This window comes from Carlito syrichta, unplaced genomic scaffold (genome assembly GCF_000164805.1).
Source record: "Carlito syrichta isolate Samal-C Ts95f unplaced genomic scaffold, Tarsius_syrichta-2.0.1 Scaffold301837, whole genome shotgun sequence".
Taxonomy (NCBI): domain Eukaryota; kingdom Metazoa; phylum Chordata; class Mammalia; order Primates; family Tarsiidae; genus Carlito; species Carlito syrichta.
Window position 1 is genome coordinate 361725 of NW_007245933.1, and position 25937 is coordinate 387661.

Sequence of the window (25937 nt, forward strand, 5' to 3'; positions counted from 1 at the left end):
AAATGCTAACTTTATTTGCTTTGGCAATATGATGGAAATTACCAAATTGTAGATAGAATAGAGGGAGACAGACCTAGTGGGTGTTGGAAAGAACCAAAACTCAAGCATTAGATAGTCTTGAGGAGGTTCTGTAGTAAATGTTAGGAGCATTAGCCCATGAGTCTGACAATCTAGGTTTGACTACCAACTCTGCCATTAGCAGTATAATCTGAGGTAGTCTCAGTGTTTTAAGCCTTAGTGAAAATGGAGATTTAAAAAAACAGTGCTTGCCACATTATGATATCAAATAGCATGCATTCAGTAAATGTTAGCAGTTCGTATTATTGTTGTTATCACTACTATTGTTTTACCATTATCATTATTGTCTTCATCATCATTGTTTCTCAAGGCCTAATCTAGACTCCACATCTTTATCTGGGTGACCTTGGTCTTTGCTTCTCCAAGATTCAGATTTTCCAATGTAATGTCACCTACCTCCAGGATGATTGTGAGGATTAAATGAGATATTTACAAAGCACCTAGCTCAATCCTTTGCTCACAGTAACTACTTTTTTATAAATGGACTCAACTAATAGGTCATTAACCTCTCAGAATTATAACATAGCCTTAATAACAGTTTTCAGGTATGTTAAAGGAGGGATTTGTTTTTTGAGCGCAAAGTTAGCCTTAGAAGACTTAAAGATTTTCCAGTTAATGTTCTGTAATTAGTATATATAATCTGATATATTCATAGGACTTTTATATAGATCTCACTCTGTCTTTATAACTTAAACACATTTTACAATTATGTGTAAAGTATTATAAAATAATTTACCATTACTTTTTAATTAAGAAGAAAACTAAGACCATGAAACATTAAGTGGTTTGACCATGTTAGGCACCTTTTGATAGGTCTTCTGGCCCCAAATGCTTTGTTCCCTCTGGTGAATCATACTATATCCTGAGAAGAAATAAATGATAAAGTATGTGGGAAAATTTTACATTATGGGCAAACTAAACAAAATAGGTTTAAAAAATGTTTCTGCTAATGGCAATTGTTGTTACCACTTCAAAAATAATGGCAGAACGGAAGGTGTCTGTTTTCTATCACCCCTTGGGATCTTTCTGTGGGGCCAAGGGGAGAGTAGAAAGATATTAAGAAATGTTCATGTCCCTTAATTTTTATTCATTTTAATTATTAAAGGGAACAGTGGCTTTGTGATTAATGACTGTTCTTCAGTCTATTTTATATCTTATAAGGATCTGACAGTTTTGTTTTACATTTTATAGCTGCAGCTTATCTTCTGGTGTCCCTTATACCAAGCAATTCATTCCGCCAGATGTTCCGGTCAACAAGGTCTTTGCACATCCCAACCCGTGACCTTCCACTCAGTCCAGACACAACAGTAGTCCTACATCAGGTCTACAACGTGCTCCTTGGTTTGCTCTCGAGAGCCAAACTTTATGTTGATGCTGCTGTCCATGGCACTACAAAGCTAGTGCCCTATTTTAGCTTTATGACTTACTGTTTAATTTCCAAAACTGAGAAGCTGATGTTTTCCACATATTTCATGGATTTGTGGAACCTTTTCCAGCCTAAACTTTCTGAGCCAGCAATAGCTACAAATCACAATAAACAGGCTTTGCTTTCATTTTGGTACAATGTGTGTGCTGACTGTCCAGAGAATATCCGCCTTATTGTTCAGAACCCAGTGGTAACCAAGAACATTGCCTTCAATTACATCCTTGCTGACCATGATGATCAGGATGTGGTGCTTTTTAACCGTGGGATGCTGCCTGCCTACTATGGCATTCTGAGGCTCTGCTGTGAGCAGTCTCCTGCATTCACACGACAACTGGCTTCTCACCAGAACATCCAGTGGGCCTTTAAGAATCTTACACCACATGCCAGCCAATACCCTGGAGTGAGTAATCTTCTATCTGTATCCTCAAATTCATTGGAAATACCTGTTTTTTTCCTTGTGGGAAGTAGTGGCGAAATGTAGAATAGCCTAAGTTTAGCCATTCTTTATTAAGAACTTAATATATATTTATCTCCTCGAATACACATAGGAAATGTTATATTGTTAAATTAATAAGTATGAAGGTAACTTTTCTAAACTTACATTGACGTTAAATTTTTCTTTCTTTCTTTCTTTTTTTTGAGTTGGAGTTTCACTCCGTCGCCAAAGCTGGAGTGCAATGGCATTCTCACAGCCACCCCAGCATCAACTTGCTGGGCTCAAGCAATCCTTCCGCCTCAACCTTCCAAGTACTGGAACTACAGGCGTGTGCTACCACACCTGGCTAATTTTTTGATTTATTATAGAGATGAGGTCTTGCGAAGTTGCCCAGGCTGTTCTCGAACCTGTAGGCTCAGGCAATCCCTTCACCTCAGCCTCCCAAAGTGCTAAGATTACAGGCTTGAACCACCACGCCCAGCCAAATTTTTATTTCTAATGGAACTTATTTTAATTTGAGGTTTTGTAAATTTGTTCTTCATGTATGCCTAGTTTTAAAAAGCTAGCTTTGTGTAACAGTTTTAGAAAGTGAATACTTTACTATTTAAAAATTAGGTATTCATTATAAACAATATTTTTATCTCAAGCAAGTGGTATTCCCTAGTATTTTTTTCTCAAACTGTAGCCAAGAGAATGAAATGGTTGAGAGATCTGTCAGGATCTGAGTATATGCAGTGCATTGGATTCCTTTTTCTCTGCACACTGTTTTTAGGTTTCATATTAAAATGTTTCTCTTCTATAAAGGCTGGATATTACTTTTCACTGTTGCCTCTTACCCTCTGTTGTAGATTGTCCTTTATGGATAGACTGTCCTTGATAGACTAAACTGTTCTTTCTAGATGCTCTAGTGAGTTGTTTAGAATCTCTCACTCAGGAAGAGTAATCTAATTCTAGTTGAGAAAATTAGAATGCCTGTACTGTAAGAAAGAAAGTAAATGTATTAAGTACCAAGAAATGCAAAACCAAAGCTTATTTAGAAGAATATAGAATGAGCTGGGTGTGGTGCGTCACACCTGTAATCCCAAAACTTTGGGAGGCAGAGGCTAGAGGATTACCTGAGCCTAGGATTCGAGACCAGCCTTGGCAACTTGGCGAGACCTCGGCTCTACAATAAATCAAAAAATTAGCCAGGCTTGGTGGCATGTGCCTGTAGTTCCAGCTACTTGGAAGGCTGAGGCAGAAGGATCTCCTGAGTCCAGCAGGTCGAGGCTGCGGTGGCGTGAGCGTGCCACTGCACTCCAGCCTGGGCGACAGAGTAAGACTCCAACTCAAAAAAAAAAAAAAAATAGAATGAGAGAGTATTTCTGACTTCAAATGAGTCAGGACAGGATTTATTAAGATTCAATTAATTTGTCTTTATTGTATTCACATAAATAATGTTTTATTTAGTTACTAAATGTGATGTCCATAGTTAAATATACCTCTGATGAGCGCCTGTGGGTTAGAATACATATCCCCCACATGGTGTTTCTTGCCCATGACATCAGTGAAATGTAATGTCCTTTATTGTAGAACTCATCTGTTGGAAATTTTCATGAAAATGGAACTTAAAGCACTAGTTTTGTAACTTCAGATGTTCATCCAGGGACATGTCTTGAAAAATAGAAGCTGGGGGTTTCTGTTCATTGACAAGTATGTGTTAGAAGAGCAAGTCTTTACTAATATGTACCTAAATAAATGAATCTATAAAATCCCAGCTATTGATTTTACCAAAATATTTGTTCCCACATTTTATTCTTCAGGATCTTGAACCTGAGCATCATCGTCTAGAAAGATCTTCTGAATGTTGGCACAAAGGATTATCTCAGAAGTATTAATTCAAGTGTAATTTAGATTTTTAAAATCTTTGTGACAAAGCAATGATTTGTTTATTAAAGAAAAAGGGGATTGGTATACCATGTCTCTGGATGAACATTTGAAGTTATAAAACCAATGCTTTAAGCAGTATTAAGATTAAAAATGAACTATATTGACTTACTGTTTTTAATCTTTCTGAGTTTCTGTTTTAAGATTTAATATATAATGCATAATATATTAAATTTGTAAAATAGAGTTCATTGCTAATTTTATGATACCTATACCTGAATGGTAGTGTAATCTAACTTATTTGTATAATTTTAAGAGTTGGTTAACAAGCATGACATTCAGAAATGAGAAGCAAACCTTCTAAAATGCTGTAGGGTTAAAAGATTATCATATTTGCTTTTTTTAGGCAGTGGAAGAACTGTTTAACTTGATGCAGCTGTTTATAGCTCAGAGGCCAGATATGAGAGAAGAAGAATTAGAAGATATTAAGCAGTTTAAGAAAACAACCATAAGTTGTTACTTACGTTGCTTAGATGGCCGCTCCTGCTGGACTACTTTAATAAGGTAAAAAGATATTTTGTTTTGTTTTGTTCTTTCAGGCGAGGAGATAAAAGACCTTTCTTTTGACATAAAAAGAGAAATAAATTATTTACATTGTTTTTAACTGAAAGTTTACTAATTCTTTAAAGCTGTTGGGGAAGCATTTATGCATTTAGTACTGTGGAAGAATTCATAGTTTGAAAGTTAATGAGCAGCTTTTAAACAGTCTTTGGCTTGTATTTGTGTATGTTTTATCATATATGATCTCAGGACATAGAGGAACCTTAATAAACAGACTTCCACTTAAAGCTTGAATTGCTCCATTTATGGCAGTTTATTCTTATTTAGGCATGGGTAGTTCAGTTCTAGAGGCCTCCAGAAATAGCATTCTCAATCTTTGGATGAGTCTGTTAATGTTTTTCATTCTGTTTAGCCTATCTCTATCTGACTTTCTGATCTGTAGGACTTGGCCAAAATATAATTAAACATAATCTTTACAATTAGTTGTTCAGAGCTACAGAAGTTATTAAGTGGTTATAATTGAACTACTCTGCTACAGATTACACTTGACTTTTACCTGTAGAAATAAAGTTTAGGTTAATTTCTTAAAATGCTTCTATATATTCCGTCTAAGACTTAGAGATAATATCCTTTTATTAGGCACTTTTTTTTTCAGTAGTTTCCTGAAGGCTTCACTGTAGTACCTGTAATTAATCAACGTTAAGACTTTTTCAGATCAACTTCTTCAAAAACCTTTTAAATTTGAATCCTTACAGGCACACAGCAGTGAATTTAACTATGCCTTTGCCAGTACTCCTTAAACCAATTTTTTTTTTTAAATTTTGAGTTAATTTTGAATACATTATTTTCCCAAGGTTTATTACTTAAAGCATTTTTTCACAAAAAGGTTTGGAGCTTTCCTAATCCTTTTTTGAAAAAGGAAAGGGAACATCTACTAAAATAGGATTTCCAGTTGTACTCTGTAACAGCAGTTTCTAGTACTTAATAAAATTAGGTCTGTTAACAGCAGTAATACAACTACTTGGGTAATTACAGTCATGAACCTTAAAATGATGGGATACGTTCTGAGAAATGCATTATTTGGCTATTTCATCATTGTGCAAACATAATAAAGTATAATTACATAAACCTAGATGATGTGACAGTAACTACTGCACACCAAGTCTATATGGAATAGCCTGTTGCTCCTAGGCTGCAAAACTGTACAGCATGTTACTGTACTGAATACTGTTGCTAGTTGTAAAACAATTGCAAGTACTTATGTATCTAAACATAGAAAAGGTACAGTAGAAATATAGTGTAAAAGATTTTTAAATGTTATACCCGTATAGGGTGTGAATGGAGATTGCAGTACTGGAAAATTACTCTGGGTGAGTCAGTGAGTGAGTGATGAGTAAATGTGAAGGCTTAGGACATTACTGTATACTACTGTAGACTTTATAAACAATATACACTTAAGTCATACTCAATTTGTTTAAAATTTTTTCTTTCTTAAATTAACCTTTGCTACACTTTGCTAGCCGGGCTCGGTGGCTCAGCCTGTAATCCCGCGCCTTGGGAGACTGAGGTGAGTGGATTGCCTGAGCCCGCGGGTTCGAGACCCGCCTGGGCAACTTGGTGAGACCTCATCTCTACAATAAACCAAAAATTAGCCGGGCGTGGTAGCACGCACCTGTAATTCCAGCTACTTGGAAGGCTGAGGCGGAAGGATCGCCGGAGCCCAGCAGGTCGAGGCTGCGGTGGCCGGGAGAGGCCACTGCACTCCAGTCTGGGCGACAGAGTAAGACTACAACTCACACACACACACACACACACACACACACACAATTAACCTTTGCTACAGTAGTAACCTTTGTAACCTTTGTTACAATAGTAGCTTTGTTGATTGATTGATTGATTGTTTGGGTTAGAGTCTCACTCTGTCGCCTAGACTGGAGTGCAGTGGTACGCTACTGGCCACCGCAGCCTCAACCTGCTGGGCTCCGGCGATCCTTCCTCCTCAGCCTTCCAAGAAGCTGGAACTACAAGGCGCGTGCTACCATGCCTGGCTAATTTTTTATTTATTGTAGAGACGAGGTCTCGCCAAGTTGCCCGGGCAGGTCTTGAACCCATGGTCTCAGGCAATCCACTCGCTTCGGCCTCCCAAAGTGTTGGGATTACAGTCTGAGCCACCAAGCCCGGCCAACTTTTTTACTTTATAGTTGTTTTTTTTTTGAGTTGGAGTCTCACTCTGTCACCCAGGTTGAAGTGCAGTGGCACACTCACAGCCACCCCTGCATTGACCTACTGGGCTTCAGTGATCCTTCCACCTCAGCCTTTTAAGTAGCTAGAACTACAGGCTCACGCTGCCACACCCAGCTAATTTTTGATTTATTGTAGAGACATGGTCTGGCCAAGTTGCCTGGACTGGTCTCAAACCCATGCGGGCTCGGGCAATCTACTTGCCTTGGCCTCCCAAAGTGCTGGGATTACAGGCTGAGCCACAGAACCCGACACTTTATAAACTTTTAACTTTTTAAATTTTTTTTTTTTTGAGTTGTAGTCTCACTCTGTTGCCCAGACTAGAGTGCAGTAGCATGTCCCTGGCCACTGCAGCCTCGACCTGATGGGCTCCGGCGATCCTTCCATCTCAGCCTTCCAAGTAGCCAGAACTACAGGCTCACGCTGCCACACCTGGCTAAGTTTTTGATTTATTGTAGAGACGAGGTCTTGCCAAATCCCCCGGGCAGGTCTCAAACCCGCAGGCTCAGGCAATCCACTCGCCTCGGCCTCCCGAAGTGCTGGGATTACAGGCTGAGTCACTGAGCCCAGCAACTTTGGTATTCTTACTTACTTTTTTTACTTTAAAGTTGTGGGGTACAATTCAGGATTAGGTATACAGGTAGTCATCATACAGGTAAAGTTTGGGCATTCCTTTGGTCCCCACTTTGCCTGGTTTGAGATCAGGTACCCTTATTGATGTTATGTGTCTCCTCCCTCCTTCCCCTGACAGTGTCCCACTACTGCCAATTCTTTTCTTATAGTATTATGATAAATGTTCAGGGTCTGCTTATGAGTGAGAACATGTGGTACTCAGTTCTTTTGAACAAAAATATTTTATTTCTTTAACATTTAAAATTTTTTTAATGCTTTTGTTAAAAACTAACACAGAAGCATACACATTAGCCACGGTCAGGATTATCAACATCACTGTCTCCCACCTCCATAGCTGGAAGGTCTTTGTGGCAGTTTAACATGCATAGAGCTGCCTTCTCCTATGATAATAGTGCCTTCCTCCTTGAAGGACCTACCTGAGGCTGTTTTATAGTTAACTTTTTTTTTTTAAGTCAGGGTCTCATTGTATCTTCCAGTCTAGAATGCAGTGGCACAAGCACAGCTCACTACAGCTTCGACCTTCTGAGTTCAGGTAATTCTGCCTCAGCCTCCCAAGTAACTGGGACCATAGGTGTGTGCCTCCACATCCAGCTAATGTTTTATTTATTTTTATTTATTTATTTATTTACTTTTTGGAGACTAGGTCTGACTATGTTGCCAGGCTGGTCTCAAACTCCTAGAGTCAAGCAGTCCTTCCACCTCAGCCTCCCAAAGTGCTGGGATTATAGGCATGAGCCACCACACCCAACCTTAACTTTTTTTTCTAATAAGTAGAAGGAGTACACTCTAAAATAATGATAAAAACTTATAGAATGATAAGTACATAAATAAGTGACATGGTAGTTTATTTCATCATCAGGTATTACATACTATACATACTGTGCTGTATTTTTGTACAACTGGCAGCACAATAATTTAGTTAATACCACACATCATCAGAAACACATGGGGTGATACATTGTGCTACGTTACCACAGCTAGCTGTAGGAAGTTTTCCACTCTATTTCATTTTATGGGACTATTGTTGTGTATGCAGTCCCTCAGTTACCAAAACTTCATTTTGTGGTGCTTGACTGTATTATATAAATTATTTTCAAAGCCAACAGGGTTTTAGTATTTTGTTGATTCATGTTATCTTCCCAATAACCAACTGATGAGTGCTTTGATAATATAGGCGTGTTTTATTATTATCCAGAGCTTCTTAATTAATTCACTAATTTTATTTTTTGATTCAAGGGGTACATGTGTAGTTTGTTACATTGGTATATTGCGTGATGGTGAGGCTTGGGCTTCTACTGAGCCTGTCACCCAGTTGGTGGACATGGTACCCAGTAGGTAGTTTTCAACCCTTACCCCTCTTCTTCCCTTCCTCTCACCTTTAGAACTCCCCAGTGTCTGTTGTTTTTCCTTGTGCCCATGTGCATACAGTATCTAGCTCCCACTTATTAGGGAGAGCATGGTATTCATTTTCTGTTTCTTTGATAATTCACTCAGGATAATGGTCTCTAACTGCATCCATGTTGCTGCAAAAGACATGATTTTGTTCTTTTTATGGCTGCATAGTATTCCATGGTGTATGTGTACCATATTTTCCTTATCCAGTTTACTAATGATGGGCACCTAGACTGGTTTCGTGTTTTGCTATTGTGGTTAGTGCTGCGATAAATATGTGTGTTCAAGTGTCTTTTTGGTAGAGTGATTTGTGCTCCTTTGGGTATATTTCCAGTAGTGGGATTGCTGAGTCAAGTAGTAAATCTGTTTTTCAGAACTTAGTAATTTAGAAGATGAACCCATTCTAGGCCGGGTGTAGTGGCTCATGCCTATAATCCCAGCACTTTGGGAGGTCCAGGCGACAGGATTGCCTGAGCACCGGAGTTCAAGACCAGCCTGGGCAACTTGGCAAGACCTCGCCTCTACAGGAAATAAAAAAATTAGCCAGGTGTGGTGGTACATGACTGTAGTCTTAGCTACTTGGAAGGTTAAGGCTGAAGGATTACCTGAGCCCAGCAGGTCGAGGTGGCAATAGCTGTGATTGTGCACTACACTCTAGCCTGGGTGACTGAGTGAGACTACGACTCAAAAAAAATTTCAAAAAGGTGAGCCTATTGTTTATACTGAAACTTTTAAAAGTGTTCCCATCTCTTCCACCACTGTGAATAATTAAGAGCCAATTAGATATTAGTAGACATGATGTTCCTCTAAGTTAGAGAGTTTAATATTTAATATTATCTCCTTTTGCATGTAGCAATCTCTTTTCTGTAGGTAGGAAAGCAGACAGCTTTAATGACAGTTTTACCTTTTTTTTTTTCAATCATCTAAGTATTTTTTGTTCTGATTCAGAGTTCTCAAACTGGACTTTATATATTCTTCTAGTGCCTTCAAAATACTGTTAGAATCTGATGAAGACAGACTTCTTGTTGTATTTAATCGAGGATTGATCCTAATGACTGAGGTAAATATTTTATTATATTTTACTGTGCAGCTGTTTCATTTTAATGTATTCACCAAGACTTTTTGTTTTATGGACGTTTAGAGTTTATGGTAGTTGGTTTTATAAATGACAGGATTAAGTATATAGATCAGTAAATGTGAATTTATATTCCAAGAATAATTGGGTCATAATTTTTAGGCTGGTGTGTCTTTTTCCACAGTAATTCCATACCTTTTCTTCATTTTGCATTTAGAACAACCATATGAAATAGCCTATTTTTATTTATTTTATTTGTAAGGGCAGAAATGAGATTTATATGATTTAGTTCAGGACAAACAATTTCTGAAGAGCCCACTTACTTGAGAATACTGAAACTGAGATTAGCAACGTCAGAGGAAGCCAGATGGACTGTTATAAGTGGTTAAAATCAGATGTTCATTCTTCCTGTAATTCTTGAACATCCACAAGTGTGAGATGACTTTAAAATCATCAGAGATGGCCGGGCTCGGTGGCTCAGGCTGTAATCCCAGTGCTTTGGGAACCGAGGTGAGTGGATTGCCTGAGCCCGAGGGTTCGAGACCCACCTGGGCAGCTTGGTGAGCCCTCATCTCTACAACAAATCAAAAATTAGCTGGACATGGTAATGCGTGCCTGTAGTTCCAGCTACTTGGAAGGATGAGGCGGAAGGATCGCCAGAGCCCAGCAGGTTGAGGCTGCAGTGGCCAGGAGCGGCCACTGCACTCCAGTCTGGGTGACAGAGTAAGACTCCAACTAAAAAAAAAATAAAATCATCAGAGATACATTGTCCTTTAGTCCTATAGTAGAGATAAGATGAAAGCATAAATGCCAAGAGTACCATAAGAATTAAGAGGTAGAGTGGGTTTTTTTGGTTAATTATATAATAGAATAGGAGTAGAACATGTTTGAAACTGCACTTTGAAGAATTTGATCTTAAAAAGGCAAGTGGGAGAGCATTTAGATAAATGACTTGATAAGCACTGAGGCAAAGAAGTATTGGTTACATTTGAGGAATGCCAAATTTTTGTCTGGCTTAAAAAAAATGTATGTGGCAGAAGATAGTGAGAATTTCATTCAGCAAATGTTTGAATGCCTACTCTGTGCCAGGCACTGTGGTAGACACTGGGGATACTGCAGTATATAAAAAATAATGTGGTTCTTGTCCCCAGCTTACAAGTTAAATGTGTACAAGTACATTGTTCAGATTAGGTACTGCCACGGAATAGGGGGGTAAGAACTTTGACCTTTGAACTTTGAATAGTGTGCAGACTATGGTGAACTAAATCAAAAGGATTAGAAGAAGATGCTTTATTATAATGGAAAATAAGTTGGAAAAAACTAAGGGTTTAACAAAGATAATACAGTTAAGGAATTAAAAGATTTAATAAGCCAGTATAATTAAAGGAATTGAACTCTGACCTTTTGGAGATCTTTTACCTCTTTTGAGTGTACTGTTTTGAGTATGGCTGACAGCCATTTCACCATTGTCTTTCTACAGAGGCCATGGAAGGTTAGTTAAAGTTGTTGCCTATTTTCTTCAGTCTTCCTGTTTTTTTTTTTTTTTTTTTAATAATTAATCAGTATTTTTATTATAGTTTTGTGGGGTACAGTTAAGGGTTAGGTGTACAATTACGTTTCATTCAGACACCCTGTTGATAAGAGGTGTTTTCCCAGCCCCAGACAGATATTTGCTACTGTTAATCCCCTCCCCCTCCCCCCCAGTCTTCCTGTTAATTGCCTGCTGCTTTCTAATTTCTGAAGGTTGCAGTCTTAGAGCAAATACTTAAAAAAAAAAGTATAGACAAATTATTTCCTCAGACTAGAATATGTACACAAAATAACAGAGTTCTGAAGGTAAGGATTATTAAAAGGAGCTGAATGAGAGGATTTGACTTTTGGATAGAAAGCAAATATATTTGCTTTGCATGCATATGCGTGCACATACAGTTTGAGTCTGAAAACATCTATCCTAGGGGATGAGCACTACTATTTTGTGGCTCACGAAGGTAAAAATGACATTGTTTTCAATTTTTTAAAATCATTTGTAGTCTTTCAACACTTTGCACATGATGTATCATGAAGCTACCGCTTGCCATGTGACTGGAGATTTAGTAGAACTTCTGTCAATATTCCTTTCGGTTTTGAAGTCTACACGTCCATATCTTCAGAGAAAAGGTTTGGTCATTCCTACTTCTTTTTGTTAGTGCTACTCTTTTTTTTCAACTCCATGCTCCCGCCATTCACAATACAGACCTGGCACAGGGCCTGAGCTGAGGTGTATATAGGATAGGTTTGCTCTGCCTACTTATTCTATACAACCAGTATAAGAACACATCCTGTGGGTAAGCACCAGGAGACTTAGTGCTACTATTAGAGAGAATGTTTTTAAATCACATGCCCTAGAGGAATTGTTTTTATCTCTAGATCATTCACAGAAGATGGCACTGAAGCTAGCTAGCCATTAGGAAATGTTTGTCATGACTTCCTAATGTAAAACTGGATGCTGCTGAGTATTTTCTTTATACCTGCCCGAAAAACAAGCAGGCGTGCTGTAAGCATTAAGATTTCAAGAGTTTGGAAAACACTTCCCAGCATAGTAATAAGTTAGGTATTTTGTGAAGGCTCTGTAGCTAGATTAGATCATTTATAGTTTCAAAAGAAATAACTACAGCCTGGGTGTGGTGGCTCAAGCCTGTAATCGCAGCATTTTGAAATGCCGAGGCAAGAGGATTGCCTGAGCTCAGGGTTGTTCAAGACCAGCCTGGGCAACTTGGCAAGACCTTGTCTCTACAATAAATAAAAAAAAATTAACCAGACATGGTAGCACGTGCCTGTACTTTCAGCTACTTGGAAGGCTGAAGTGGAAAGATCACCTGACCCTTGTGGAAAGATCACCTGAGCTGCAGTGGCCATGAGCATACCACCGCACTTTAGTCTGGGCAACAAAGTGAGGCTCCGACTCAAAAAAAAAAAAAAAGCTACAAAATATATTTCTCTTATGTCCCTATAAGGTAGTGTGAACTCTGAACTTCAAATACATTCCCAGATAGTGGTTTATATTCATCACTGAAATAAGTACTTTAAGAAATCTGGCAGGTTTAATAGTAGTAGTAGTAGTGGTAGTAGTGGTAGTAGTACTAGTAGCAGCAGATAGTAGTAGTAGTAGCAGCAGCAGCAGCCATCTCATGAAAATAGACTTAAAACAGACCAGAGATGTTTATGTAATGAACTTGAATTTCGAGTGTTAGCATTCTGTAATTTTCAATAGAAAGCATTTGTGAAGAAGTTTGATCTCAAATAACATATTTATCTGTGCTTTTATATTTACAGATGTGAAACAAGCATTAATCCAGTGGCAGGAGCGAATTGAATTTGCCCATAAACTGTTGACTCTGCTTAATTCCTATAGTCCTCCAGAACTTAGAAATGCCTGTATAGGTAAGTTACTTGAAAAATACACTCATGTAAAAAATCTAGTGGAAGAACATTTTTGTGAGATTTTTTTGGGCAATTTGTGATGTTAGGTCTGTAGTGTTTGAAAGGTATTTGTATTTTTATTTGTGTAACTCTCACTGGCTAGCAGGTCCTTAGAAAATTGAGAGAATTAAGAACATTTATTAACTGGCTAATAATTACCCATGTGATTATGGCAGGTCACCTAATACATACGGGCTCTTTTGACCTTAGGTTATCTCCGGTTTCTGCAACTCTAAAATTTACTGATTTTATGTAGGCAACATAGAATCATATACATGTTTACAAGGTAGAACTAGCATCATGAAAGGTAGGAGTACTGATTTCACTGTAAATTCTTTTGCCCAAAGATACTTCTCAGTAGCTGTTCTTAGGCTCTAAGTATTTCACCTTTTTATTGATTGCATAGTGATAATAAAATGACAATTTGGGGCTGTTAAAAGACACCCATTTTAAATTTAAAGTGAATTTTTTGCTACCTTAGAAATTTCTTAATGTCATGATCTTTAGAGACCATAATTGTTTGTTTATACTATCTCAAAATAACATGGGTAACTCTGACTGTCATTCATGTACAAGCAGTTCATCTTGATGTTTTGTGCAATTACTGGCCTACATTTTTTCATACTACTCCTGCAAGGGGAGAGGGGTGCATAACAGTAAACCTCTGATTGCCAGAAACTATGCCAGTAACCCGTCATCATGAGCTCCACTCCTACGTGATCATAACCATGCCTATGTGATTAGAGAATGAGAATCAGTCCAGCCAGCATTGTAAAACATTAAGAATAGGTGAAGGATTATCCTTCAGATCTGAAGAATTTTGAACCTTAGGTTTCTTTCTGAGCTGTTGTGGTTGATTTTATGAAGACACATCATCAATGTACATTCAGTATTTCCCCCACTGTCCTTCTCTATGAAGTGTCTCTTGATTAAAAGAAATATTCATAAATAATGTTTTAAACTTTTGTTTCCAAATGATGGCCCTATTTTGGTTAGTAGCTCTGCTAATCCAGATTTGATTGAGCATCGGACAGAATTTTTACCAGTGTCAGGAGCTAAAAGTTTTAGACTCATTAAACTGGTTACAGTGAGATGACCAATTTCAAGATTTGTGAGTTTTAAAATGGCAGCTAGATGTAACTCCAGTTTTTAAATACCCAAACTGTGTTTTTATTTTCAGATGTCCTCAAGGAACTTGTACTTTTGAGTCCCCATGATTTTCTTCATACTCTGGTTCCCTTTCTACAACACAACCATTGTACTTATCATCACAGTAATATACCAAGTACGTATTTATCTAGCACAATACTTGAATATGGTTCACATTTAATCATTCTGCTCACTGAAGCATGGAGATTTATTTTTTTCCATTTATTCTTATTGTACACTTTTAATGTCTTAGTGTCTCTTGGACCTTATTTCCCTTGTCGAGAAAATATCAAGCTAATAGGAGGGAAAAGCAATATTCGGCCTCCGCGCCCAGAACTCAATATGTGCCTCTTGCCCACAATGGTGGAAACCAGTAAGGTATGTTGGGTTGCCAGGAAAATCATGTTTCTGTAGTACAAAGTAACTTGAAAATTTCCCCTGGCAGTTACAAGTAGATTAGACTTAAGTGATCATTTTGTCAATCCTAAGAAGATTAAACTCATTTGGACTTTTTCCTTTTAGTGCTCTGAAATGTTGGTTGAGTATTTGCAAAATCAACAATAAGCACAAGTAGTAAGTTTTTCCCCCTCAAAAATTACCTTAATAGTAAACCTAGGCTAAATTATAACTGGGTCATGTATTTAAATCTGAAAAGTCAAGTTAGGTACTTACTGTTTTTAAATTTGGCCAATAATCAACAACTTATTTTACTACCCTTAAATTATATTCCTTTGACCTAAGCATAATATTATTGATTGATAGATTTATCAAGCTTTTTAGTCTGGTACCTGTCCTTTAACACCTCTAAAATAATGCCAATTCTAAATTATAGAGACAAAGTACATTGACACAGGATAATTTATCTTAGTTTCAACATTTTTCAAAACAATTTTCCCCTTTATCTTTCTTCACCCACACTTCATTCACACTCTCCCTTGCCCACCATCTTTGGATCTGAAGTATATTTGAGTTCTTATAAGATAAAATATTTAAAATAGCTAACATTCTAGTAACTATTACAGAAATAATTTGGAATCTATTTTTAAAATCAAGTTTAATTATTCTTGATATGTCTATAGAGCTAAAGTGTCAAATTTCAAAATCCTATGTAATTTTCCTTTATTAAAGTATATAGGAATAATGGGTAATTTTAATTGATAGCATTTGCACACTGAAAATAAACTTATGACAATTAAGATCTTAACATTACTAGAAATTTGGATTTTAAAACTAGGTTCTTAGAGAATTAAAGATTTAATCAGCTTTTTTAGTTAAACTTATTACATTTGCACAAAATATGCTCTTTATTATACAATTTAAGTGCAACCATTTTATCATCTTTAACCTTCAGGGCAAAGATGACGTTTATGATCGTATGCTGCTAGACTACTTCTTTTCTTATCATCAATTCATCCATCTATTATGCCGAGTTGCAATCAACTGTGAAAAATTTACTGAAACATTAGTTAAGCTGAGTAAGTATAAAAGATGAGCAGTAAATTCCACTGAATTATTTTAAGCCCCTAGCCATTTAGGAAGGGGAGAAAAAATATGAGAAATTCCTTTTTTCTTTTTTAAAGTGACTGTTTAAAAATATTAATTAGTATTCTTGGGAACATTTTAATTTTTATTAAGAAAACACCAACTTACTGGTTTCCATTGAATAGTTCTACTCAGAGTTTCAGCTGGCCTATAAAAGGAGGGTTGGAGTAGGGCTGAGCACTTTGTACACAGAAGCCCAAATCCTCCACCATCTGCCCAGCAGAATTTGGAAACAAAAATCAAAGCAACACAAAAAACTGCTCTGCTTAGGGAGGCAGGCTTAGAGACGGACTTCCCCAGCCCTGATCTTGAGGGTAAGGTGAGATCTATAGTGCCAGCTGTGCTTTGGAGCTGGCAATGCCAAGAACAAACTGAGTGGGCTTGCCAGTGTGAAGCAGAGGTGCATATATGAGTAATTAGGAGGTAAGTTTCTTAAAATAGGTGAGTGAGAAGAAGATAAATTTGAAAAGGGAGATGATGAGAAATAGAAAACAAAACCGTCAGTGAAATTATGTAGGGGGAGAAAAAACTCAAATATCTTAATATTGTCTCGGCAATGATATGCTTGAGAGTTGTTAGAGAACTGCTCCCTTTGGGTAACTTTCCTCTAGCTGATAAGTCTTTAGAAGACATGTAGCCCTCCTCCAGATGTCCTCTGTCTCAGGACCTCCAGAGTTCCAGGGCTATGTGTCCTCCCTTCTGACTTCATTAGGGGTGGCCCAGGATCCTCTCCAGTGTTCTGTAGTTTTGTTTTAGAAGGTGGGATGAAATACTCATGGATCCACCACCCAGATCAAGAAATAGAATATCACCATACCCTAGAAGTACCCCTTGTGCTCCCTCTCCATCACAACCCTCTCCTTCCTGTGGAAAAGGTTTTGATCTGTTCCAGGTAGGGCCAAAGATATGACCCTACCTTAAATTTCATTATCCAAGAAGAAGGAAGTGGTAACACTGTCAGGGATAATCTCTCTTCAGAAAAACCATCTTAATTGGTAAGTGACTAGATCATCTTCAGATTTGAAGGGGTTTTCCTTCCACCTGATATTATTAGCTGGTTTTATATATGTGTGGCCGAAATGCCAAGCTGTGGGGGAATGAGGATACGCTCAAATTGACTGTCTGCATCTGGGTCATGATTCTTGGTATAAGGCCATAACCTAGCAGTGGTAGTGACCATGTGTGAGAAAATATCCAGAAGTTATAGTAGTTCAACCTTGCTCCCATATAAGGAAGAGTACTTATAAAGACACTGAGCTTTTTAAAAGTTCTTGGTAATTGTGTTCAAGTTATTTATATTAAAAATTATGTGAGCTTATTATGTAAGCTACTTGGACAACTTTGATCAAATAATGAATGTTCAACCCTATTTTGGGTTGTCTTCCTCGTCAACACAAGTGCACACTTTCAGGGAAATTAAACATGGGGAAGAGGAAGAGAAAGAATACTCACCTAGATATCATATCAGCTTCATCAACTTTTATGTTATTTTATACTCACACTAAAACCTTGAAGCACGATTGATGCTGCCTTAGTGTTTGGTTCTCTATATCAGCGCTGTTTTATAGGACTTTCTACAAGGATGGAAATGTGATGCACCACCATCACAATTTGATGGTCTCCAGCCATTTGTGAGTGTTGAGAACTTGAAATGCGACAAAGGAATTGAATTTTTATTTTGTTTTAACCAAAATAAATTTAAATAGCCAAAAGTGGCTGGTGGCACAGTCTATTTAGATACAAACCAAAACCTTCACAAATTAAGTAGGAAAATAAATTTTTCCTGGTTATGTCTTAGTTAATACAGAAAGTTGGACATTGTTATGGATGTAAAGTTAGACAAAGACCTAAAAACAGTGCTATCCTTATGCTTCCTATAAATGGAGAGAATATTCCAAAGATTGAAGTTAAGGCCCTCTTCAAGCTGAAATAACTGTTCCAAAGAGAGGCATTTAGGAATGAACTTGAGAAAACAAAGCCCACATTAATGACCACACAAGGTTGATAAGAGAATTTTAATTTGTATAGTTTATTCAATAAATTATATTTGGCGACAGGAATTGAGAAGGACAAATTTAAGTTAACTTTAATTAGTTGAACCTTGAAGTTAGATGGTCCAAGGACTAGAATATTAAAATATTGTGATCATAGGTGAGATCTTCTCAAGACCTATATTGGATTGCAAGTCATTTTCAGTTGTAAGGAAATGTCTTCATGGTTTTTTAATTTTTTTGTTTGTTTTGAGTCAGGAGTCTCAACCTGTCACCCAGGCTGGAGTGCAGTGGCATGCTCATGACTACTGCATTTTCAACCTGCTGAGCTCGGGTGTTCCTTCCACCTCAGCCTCTTGAGTAGCTGGGACTATAGGCATGCACCACCATGTCCAGCCTTTTTTTTTTTTTTTTAGAGACAGGGTCTTGCCATGTTACCCAGAACGATTTTGAACCTGTACTCAGGCAGTCCTCTTGCCTTGGCCTCCCAAAGTGCTGGGTTTACAAGCATAAGCCACTATGCCCGGCTTCTTTGTGGTAATTTTCATATGGGCAACTGAGCAGATTTTTAATTTTTTTATTTATTTTTAATTTTTTTTATTTTTTATTTTTTGAGTTGGAGTCTCACTCTGTCGCCCAGACTGGAGTGCAGTGGCCGCTCCTGGCCACCACAGCCTCGACCTGCTGGGCTCCGGCGATCCTTCCGCCTCAGCCTTCCAAGTAGCCGGCATTACAGGCATGCGCTACCACGCCCGGCTGATTTTTTGATTTATTGTAGAGATGAGGTCTCGCTGCCCAGGCGGGTCTCGAACCCGCGGGCTCAGGCAATCCACTCACCTCAGCCTCCTAAAGGTGCGGGATTACAGGCTGAGCCAGTGAGCCCGGCTCTGAGCAGATTTTTTAAAGATTGATTTGAGGATAAAAGGGAATGATGTAATAATGGTAGATTTGCAGAGGGCAGTAGAATTGCAGGTATTAAATAATAAAGGGAGAGTTAGAGTACTTTTAAAGTGAAGACAGTCAGGATGGGGGTTAGAGGAGATGGGGGAGAGAATTCAGGAAAAGTAAGCACAGCTGCCATCTGAAAACAACTGTGTTGTCTGAAACTGCAGTATTTTTATACTTAAAAATAGCACAGTTTAGCTTAAAAATTTCTGAAGAAGAAGAATAAGAGGGACTGGCACTAGACATCTAAAATACTTATTAAAGGTATAGTAATTTTTTAGAATTTAATACATAGTTCATAGTTTAAAATAGTATCAAAAAGGAAAACATCAAGATATCTTTCACAGACCTGCCCCCCACCATTTTAATTGATTTTTTGTTTATTGTTTTTTGTTTTGCATATATTGATGTATTTTTTTCCTTTGTCTTACACAACAGCAAACTATAATGATTAAAACCATGTGGCACAGTACAGAAATACATAGGCAAAGCTGTGGAAAAACAGCCTCAACAAACATAAGGATACACGAGGATTTGGTAGATGATAAACATGACATATCATGTTTTGTGTTGTTTGAGTAGGCGTCTCACTCTGTCGCCCAGGCTGGAGCACAGTGGCACGCTCATGGCCACCACAGCCTTGACCTGTTGCTGGACTCAGGCTGTCCTTCCGCCTCAGCCTTCCAAGTAGCTGGAGCTATGGGCACGTGTCACCATGCCTGGCTAATTTTTTGATTTGTTGTAGAGATGAGATCTTGCCAAGTTGCCTGGGCTGGTCTCAAACCTGTGGGCTCAGGCAATCCTCTCACCTCGGCCTCCCAAAGTGTTGGGCTTACAGGTGTGAGCTTTCATGCCCAGCCAGTTACTGATATCAGTTATTGAGATAATTGATTGGTTAGCTCTCTGGGGGGATGGAGAGGGGAATCAAGTCCTTAATACTTCACTCCTTAGACCACAATAAATTCCAGGAGAATTAAATCTTTAATCTTGGAAAATATTACAGAAAAACATAGAGTCATAGGAATACCAGCTTGAGATTTGAAAGACCCTGTTAAATAGGACACCAAGCCTGGAAACAATAAAATGAGTTGAACATTTTAACTGCATAAAAAGTGAAAACCCTACCTGGTGGGAAATGCCATAAATTGAATTAAAACCCAAACAGCTGATGGGAAGAAGTGCTTGCATGCTTAACAGAAAGCTGGCTGACACTGCCAGTATTTGGTCTTCGGGGCTGGTCAGACGGTGAGGAGCAACGAGTAGGGTCAACGGAGGGCATGAATGGGCAGTCTCTCACACACACAAGTAAGCGTCGCCTCACTAGTAGTGAAAGCAGCGCACGATGGGGTTGGGGACGGATCTCTTTGACACTGGCAGGAAATGACTGGCTCACTGCTGCCCAGAAGACCTCCTAGGGTAAATATATTTCAGACCAGACCGGTGCCCGGCATCCACTGCAGATCAGAAGCTGGTTTTTACCAGCCCACCAAGAGTCAATCCATTTATGCTAGGTTAACATGTAGTGATCACATTTGAGAGACATATTTGTAATCTCAAAGTTGGTTGCCAGTCTGTTTACAAAGAGAAAGAACTGGATTCCACGGCAGAGCCATCAGATTTTTTTTCAGTAACCTATATGGGAAGCCAGAGAAGTAACAGTAGGTTGATTCGTGGATAAGAAGTTAAAAGAGGGGAAATTAGACAAATCAGATTTGTAATACTCAGGCTAAGACTGTCTCGTAAGATGATTCATTCTTACAGCAGACCATTAGTCATAGGCTTCCATCCATTGGTTCAAACTTCCCCTGGGAGACAATGCTTGGATGGGATTAAAAGCTCCTGAAGAAAACTAGACAGAGGATGTGGTGGCTCGTGCCTGTAATTCCAGCACTTTGGGAGGCCGAGGTGAGAGGACTGCCTGAGCCCATGGGTTTGAGACCAGCCTGGGCAACTTGGCAAGACCTCCTCTCTACAATAAATCAAAAAATTAGCCAGGCATGGTGGCACATTCCCAAAAGGAAACTGCATGCACTGTGGCTTTTTAATAGTAATTATCAAAAGTGTCAAATTATCAAAATTGTAGTTCCAGCTTACTTGGAAGGCTGAGGAGAAAGGATCGCCTGAGCCCAACAAGTTGAGGCTGCGGTGGCTGTGAGCATGCCATTCCACTCCAGCCTGGGTGACAGAGTGAGACTCCAACTCAAAAAAGAAAGAAAGGAAAAGAAAACTAGACAAAGAATCATAACAATTCAGATGTTAACTAGTAAATTTACATGTGAAACTATTTGATCCTCACAGCAATCATGGAAGTACAAATAATCTGAAATACCATTTAACCCACAAAAGCAGTTTTGAAAGTATTTCTTTAAATCACCCAGCAGCTCAACAGTATAAGGTGTTACTAATGGGGAAAGATTGTATTTGGAACAATTTTTTAATTTTTATATTTTAGTCTTTCATGGGTGGGAATGGGACAGGGTATGGACCTTGTCAAGTATGTCTGAAGTCACAGGATGATGAAAGATAAGTGAAACCAGTAGGTTTTAGACATGCCCATCCTGTTTATGGTGGCAAAGTTTAGACGTGTACCTGAGGCCTTTGGTAACTACATTTCCCTGTGCTTTGCATCCAGAGAGTAAAGGAAGAGCAGTGTGTGGTATAGGAGTTCATTGCCTCCAACCTGAGTCACAGGGCTCCTCATCCCCAGTGCTTTGTGAAGATGCTGGAAAGAACCAAAACTCACTTCAAGCCCTAGGAGGGAACAGATAGGACTGTGAAAGAGGTGTCTTTAGCTCACCATAAGTGGCATGTTTTCCAGGGTGTACTGTACAAGGTGATCCAGAGAAAATAATTTTTATATTAGTCAGTACATGTGGTTCTTACTATGTTACAGAGCAGTACATCAGATTGGTAATTTCCTAGCTGTTAAATTGCCTAAAATAAGGCTCATGTATATTTTAATCTAAGTGAATCTAAAGAAAAGTATTAAGAAAACAATGGTACAGGTGATGGGCAGGTACAAAGAAAATCATGATCATGGTACGTGAATAATGTTTGGGAAAACACTTATTGTTGAAAAGAACTGTGAGCTTTAGAAGTAGATAAATCTGGGGTAGACTAGGCTACCATCAGTTACTGGCTTTAGGATGAACTGAGCAGACTACATAATCTTTTTGAGCTTAATTTCCTCATCCAAGAAAAGGGGGGAGAATGAGGATAAAATAATGCTTCCCAAAGCTAATGAGAAAATATGATAATCTGACATACCTAGTACAGTAGATGTCAGTAAATGTTTATTTTATTTTTTACTTGTAAACTAGAGAATACAGTACTTGTATCAGAATTCCACTTAGAACTAATCACAGGCTGGGCACGGTGGCCCACACCTATAATTTCAACATTTTGGGAAGCCAGGGCAGGAGGCTTGCTTTAGCCCAGGAGTTAGAAACCAGCCTGGGCAATATAGTGAGACCTTGTCTCTGCAAAAAAATCAAAATATTAGCCAGGTGTGGGTGGTGCACGTCTGTATTCTCAGCTACTTAGGAAGCTGAGGCAAAAGGACCACCTGAGCCCAGGAAGTCAAGGCTGCATTGAGCAGTGATTGTGCCACTGCACTCCAGCATGGGCAACAGTGACAAATCATAAAAAGCCTCCATAGTATTTTTTGTTTGTTATGGTAATACTGACTTTTTGTAAGTTGTGGAAAATAGGTATAAGGATTATTTCACTTTGGGGAATAATTAGGGAAAAAAGAATAAAGACAAAAGAAACATAGTATACAGTCATGTCACCCACAAGAGGGTTTATGTCAGAGCAGCCTCTAGTGCAGGTACTGGCAGAGTCTTTTTGCGAAGAGCGGACGCTAGGTAGGTGTTTTAGACACTGGCCTGCAAGGTCTTCATCACATGTTATTCTTTGGCTGTTGGTTTTTGGTTTTTTTAACCATCCTTTAAAAATGTAAAAGCCATTCTTAGCTCACAGGGCCATGTACAAACAGGCTGTAGGTGAGATTTGGCCCAAGGGTCACAGTTTGCCAACCCATCCTCTAATTTTATGGGTAATTATGATACAAGAATACTGAGGCAAAGGAACTCTCTTCCCTGTAGCCACAGACTTGATGACATGTCCTTGTTTGCTTATGTGTACTGTGATACCATGGCAGGCAGCTACTACAGATCCGACCAGATTAGGTAGGACCAAGGAAAGAGTAACAGCATGACCTTGGGTCTTTAAAAAGGGACTAATCTTGACAGGAAAATAAATAAATAGGCTTACCTATGAAAGGGCTCCCAGGTAACCCAGGGGGTTGGCAAACTACATTCTGCCTGTTTTTAACCAGCAGCTGCCTACTGGCTAAGAACAGGTTTCACATGTTTTAATTGGTTTTTTAAAAAAGAAGAATGGTATTTTTTGACATGAAAATGATATGAGATTCAAATTTCAGTGTTCATAAAGTTTACTGGATGACAGCCACACCCATTCAGTTAGTGTGGTCCATGCATCAGAGTTGAGTATAGTCGCAAGAGTATGACTACAAAGCCTAAAGTACTTACTATTTAGTCCTTCCCAGAAAACGTTTGCTGACTCCTGATCTAACCCATAATTTTTTCTTAACTGGAGAAGGATAGCTCATATTATTTTTCTCCTTCTCCATGATTATACTTTCCCTGGGGTAGGAGGATGTGAAGGATGGGAAATGTATTTACAACTGTGATATTATATCTTCTGTGCATTGAGAGCTAGGATACCAGAGGGTAGGGTGACATATCTCTTAAAGACATATTTGATATCTAGAATAGTCAAGAAGCGGAGAGGTTAAAATCATAAAGGTTCCAAATAGCACTTTGTGATATAGTGCCAAATGTGGTCCACTCAAAAGATCCTGATCTTGGGAACGAAGCTAGAAACTGGTATGCTCAGGTCAATGCTTACTTAAATGTAGCACAAAGATTCTCTTTGGAGAAACAGGGTAAAAGAGGAAGAAGTGATACATTTTCTAGTTCACCACATCTTCTTTTTGCTCTCTCCTCCTCTCTCCTCAAGTCTAGCTATTCATGAAAATTACCTAATATGCAGGATGGTACCTTAATCCAAGAAAGATTTGGAGCCATTTGGAATAACTTTTATTTAAAATTTTCCCAGATAAAGTTCTAAAAAGAAAAGTTGGCTTAGGCCTCAGGTGTAGAATATAAATTCAAAGTACCATATTCTAAATTGTTTTACTGTTTAAAATATTGAAATTAATTCTTCCCCTTTATATATTTCTTTAAAATGTTGAAAGTAAGTAGTTATGACTAGAAATATCTATACTGTTGTACCTGCAGAGTTTAGTGTCTCAATAGTGTAATTTGTAATTATAACCTATTCTGATTTCTTCTCAAATATTAGGTGTCCTAGTTGCCTATGAAGGTTTGCCTCTTCATCTTGCACTGTTCCCCAAACTTTGGACTGAGCTATGCCAGACTCAGGTAAAGAAAATGAGTTTTAGATAATTTGGTCTTTCATCTCATCTGACCAAGTGGTTAGTAATTTTAGAACAATGGGTTGAAGATTGGCTGAAAATTGGAGATATTTAGGATCTTGTTAGGTAAAATATGATTAATGGAAATAGTAACTATTAAACATTGGACATTCCCTTCACTTTTTTTTTTAACTTCAGTAGATTTGTATCACAGAGGATATTTCCGATAAACTTGTTGTAATTGAATTTCTCATTTATAGGGCAGTACTGGAGAAGGCATATGCCACTCACTTCTTGCTCTCCTCGCCTCCCCTATTTTTTTCTCTTCACCATTCCAAAAGCTCTAGCAGAAACCCTGTCAGCATTCTGTCCTTTCGCTCTTGCTGGTCTGTTGTTTTTCAAGGGTTTGATGCACTTGTTTTCTTATCAACAGTCTCCTTGAAAGCAGGAAAGATTACCCTACCTACTGTGTCTGAGAGCCAACTCCTTAAAATTAAGTGGGCACATAAATAAATAAAGCTTGTTAAATTAGAGAGGGAGAACTAGGAAGAGGGGCAGGAACCAGGTCATTTATGAGGTTTGGCTCATTTCTTGGGTCAGACATGAAGGACCCCCGACTCCCTTTAAACCCTGCAAGAACAGTTGGCTTCCAGCCTGGTTGCATCTGCCCTACCCCAGAGGAAGAGATGAGTTTGTTAACCTTCCTTGGGCACAAACTTTCACTCACATAATAGTTTCTGAAGTGCTTAGAGTCTGGCCCAGCTTCCTGTATTCTCCTAGACATTTGTCATGCTGATCTGTAAGAGTTATGTTTCTCCATCTCTTTTCCCAAACTATCAGTGCCTCAAGTAGAGACCCTTTATCAGTCATCTCTACCTCCTTTGTTTTCACTACCCCCCCATTTTCCTTAAAAACAAAGCCAAACCACATAAGACTTCCAAAGCTTCTAGCCTAGTAGAAGCAGTATCCAGTGCAAGAACTATAGGTAGAGGCTGAGATTGGTAAACTAAGGCAGATTTTCCTACCACCAGAGATATGAAGACTTGGGTCCTGGTCCTACCCAACTCCTCATTTCTTGGGTGACCTTTAGTAATTAACTGTCATTGCTTACTCTAATGATATATATGATATACACATGTATATACTATATAAAATTTGTCCTTTTAAAAAAAAAAGTCCTTTTGTATTGCATGTGATTACATAATCCAGGGAGTAATTCTTCTTAAAGACATACTACTTGTGTTTAAGAGTTTGAAAACTGGAAAACCAAATTTTAGTAAAATTTCCATATATTGGGACCACTGCATTCTGTGAGATAACTAAGAAAACAGATCTGTTGTTTACCTTTGCAGTTTGGTGAGGGAAAAGGTATTTACCAGATAAATGCTGCTAATGAGATACTATGGTAAAGCTTAAGCCATTTTAGAGACCTGTTTTTATTTTTTCTCTATATGGTCTGGTTACCTACTTAATTATATATTGGTTTGTTCTCTGAAAGTGTTCTCATCCTATTGTTACCCTTAACTTTCCAGTTACTCTCTCAGTGCTGGAGAATAAACTTGCATTTCTTTTAGAACATTTATTCAGGCCAGGCACAGTGGCTCATGCCTGTAATCCCAGCTCTTTGGGAGGCAGAGGCAAGAGAATTGCCTGAGCCCAGGGGTTTGAGACCAGCCTGGGCA

The 25937-nt window shown here is 38.4% G+C and overlaps 1 protein-coding gene across 1 annotated transcript in view; it reads left to right on the forward strand.

Annotated features, from left to right (window-relative positions):
* The window catches only part of USP34 (ubiquitin specific peptidase 34), a 213212-nt gene that overhangs the window by 183919 nt on the left and 3356 nt on the right, over positions 1–25937 (forward strand). The window contains 9 exon segments of the mRNA XM_021711053.1: positions 1270–1904; positions 4213–4370; positions 9615–9693; positions 11739–11865; positions 13021–13128; positions 14348–14452; positions 14570–14694; positions 15668–15791; positions 24183–24262. Coding sequence (XP_021566728.1) covers positions 1270–1904; positions 4213–4370; positions 9615–9693; positions 11739–11865; positions 13021–13128; positions 14348–14452; positions 14570–14694; positions 15668–15791; positions 24183–24262 — 1541 coding nt within the window.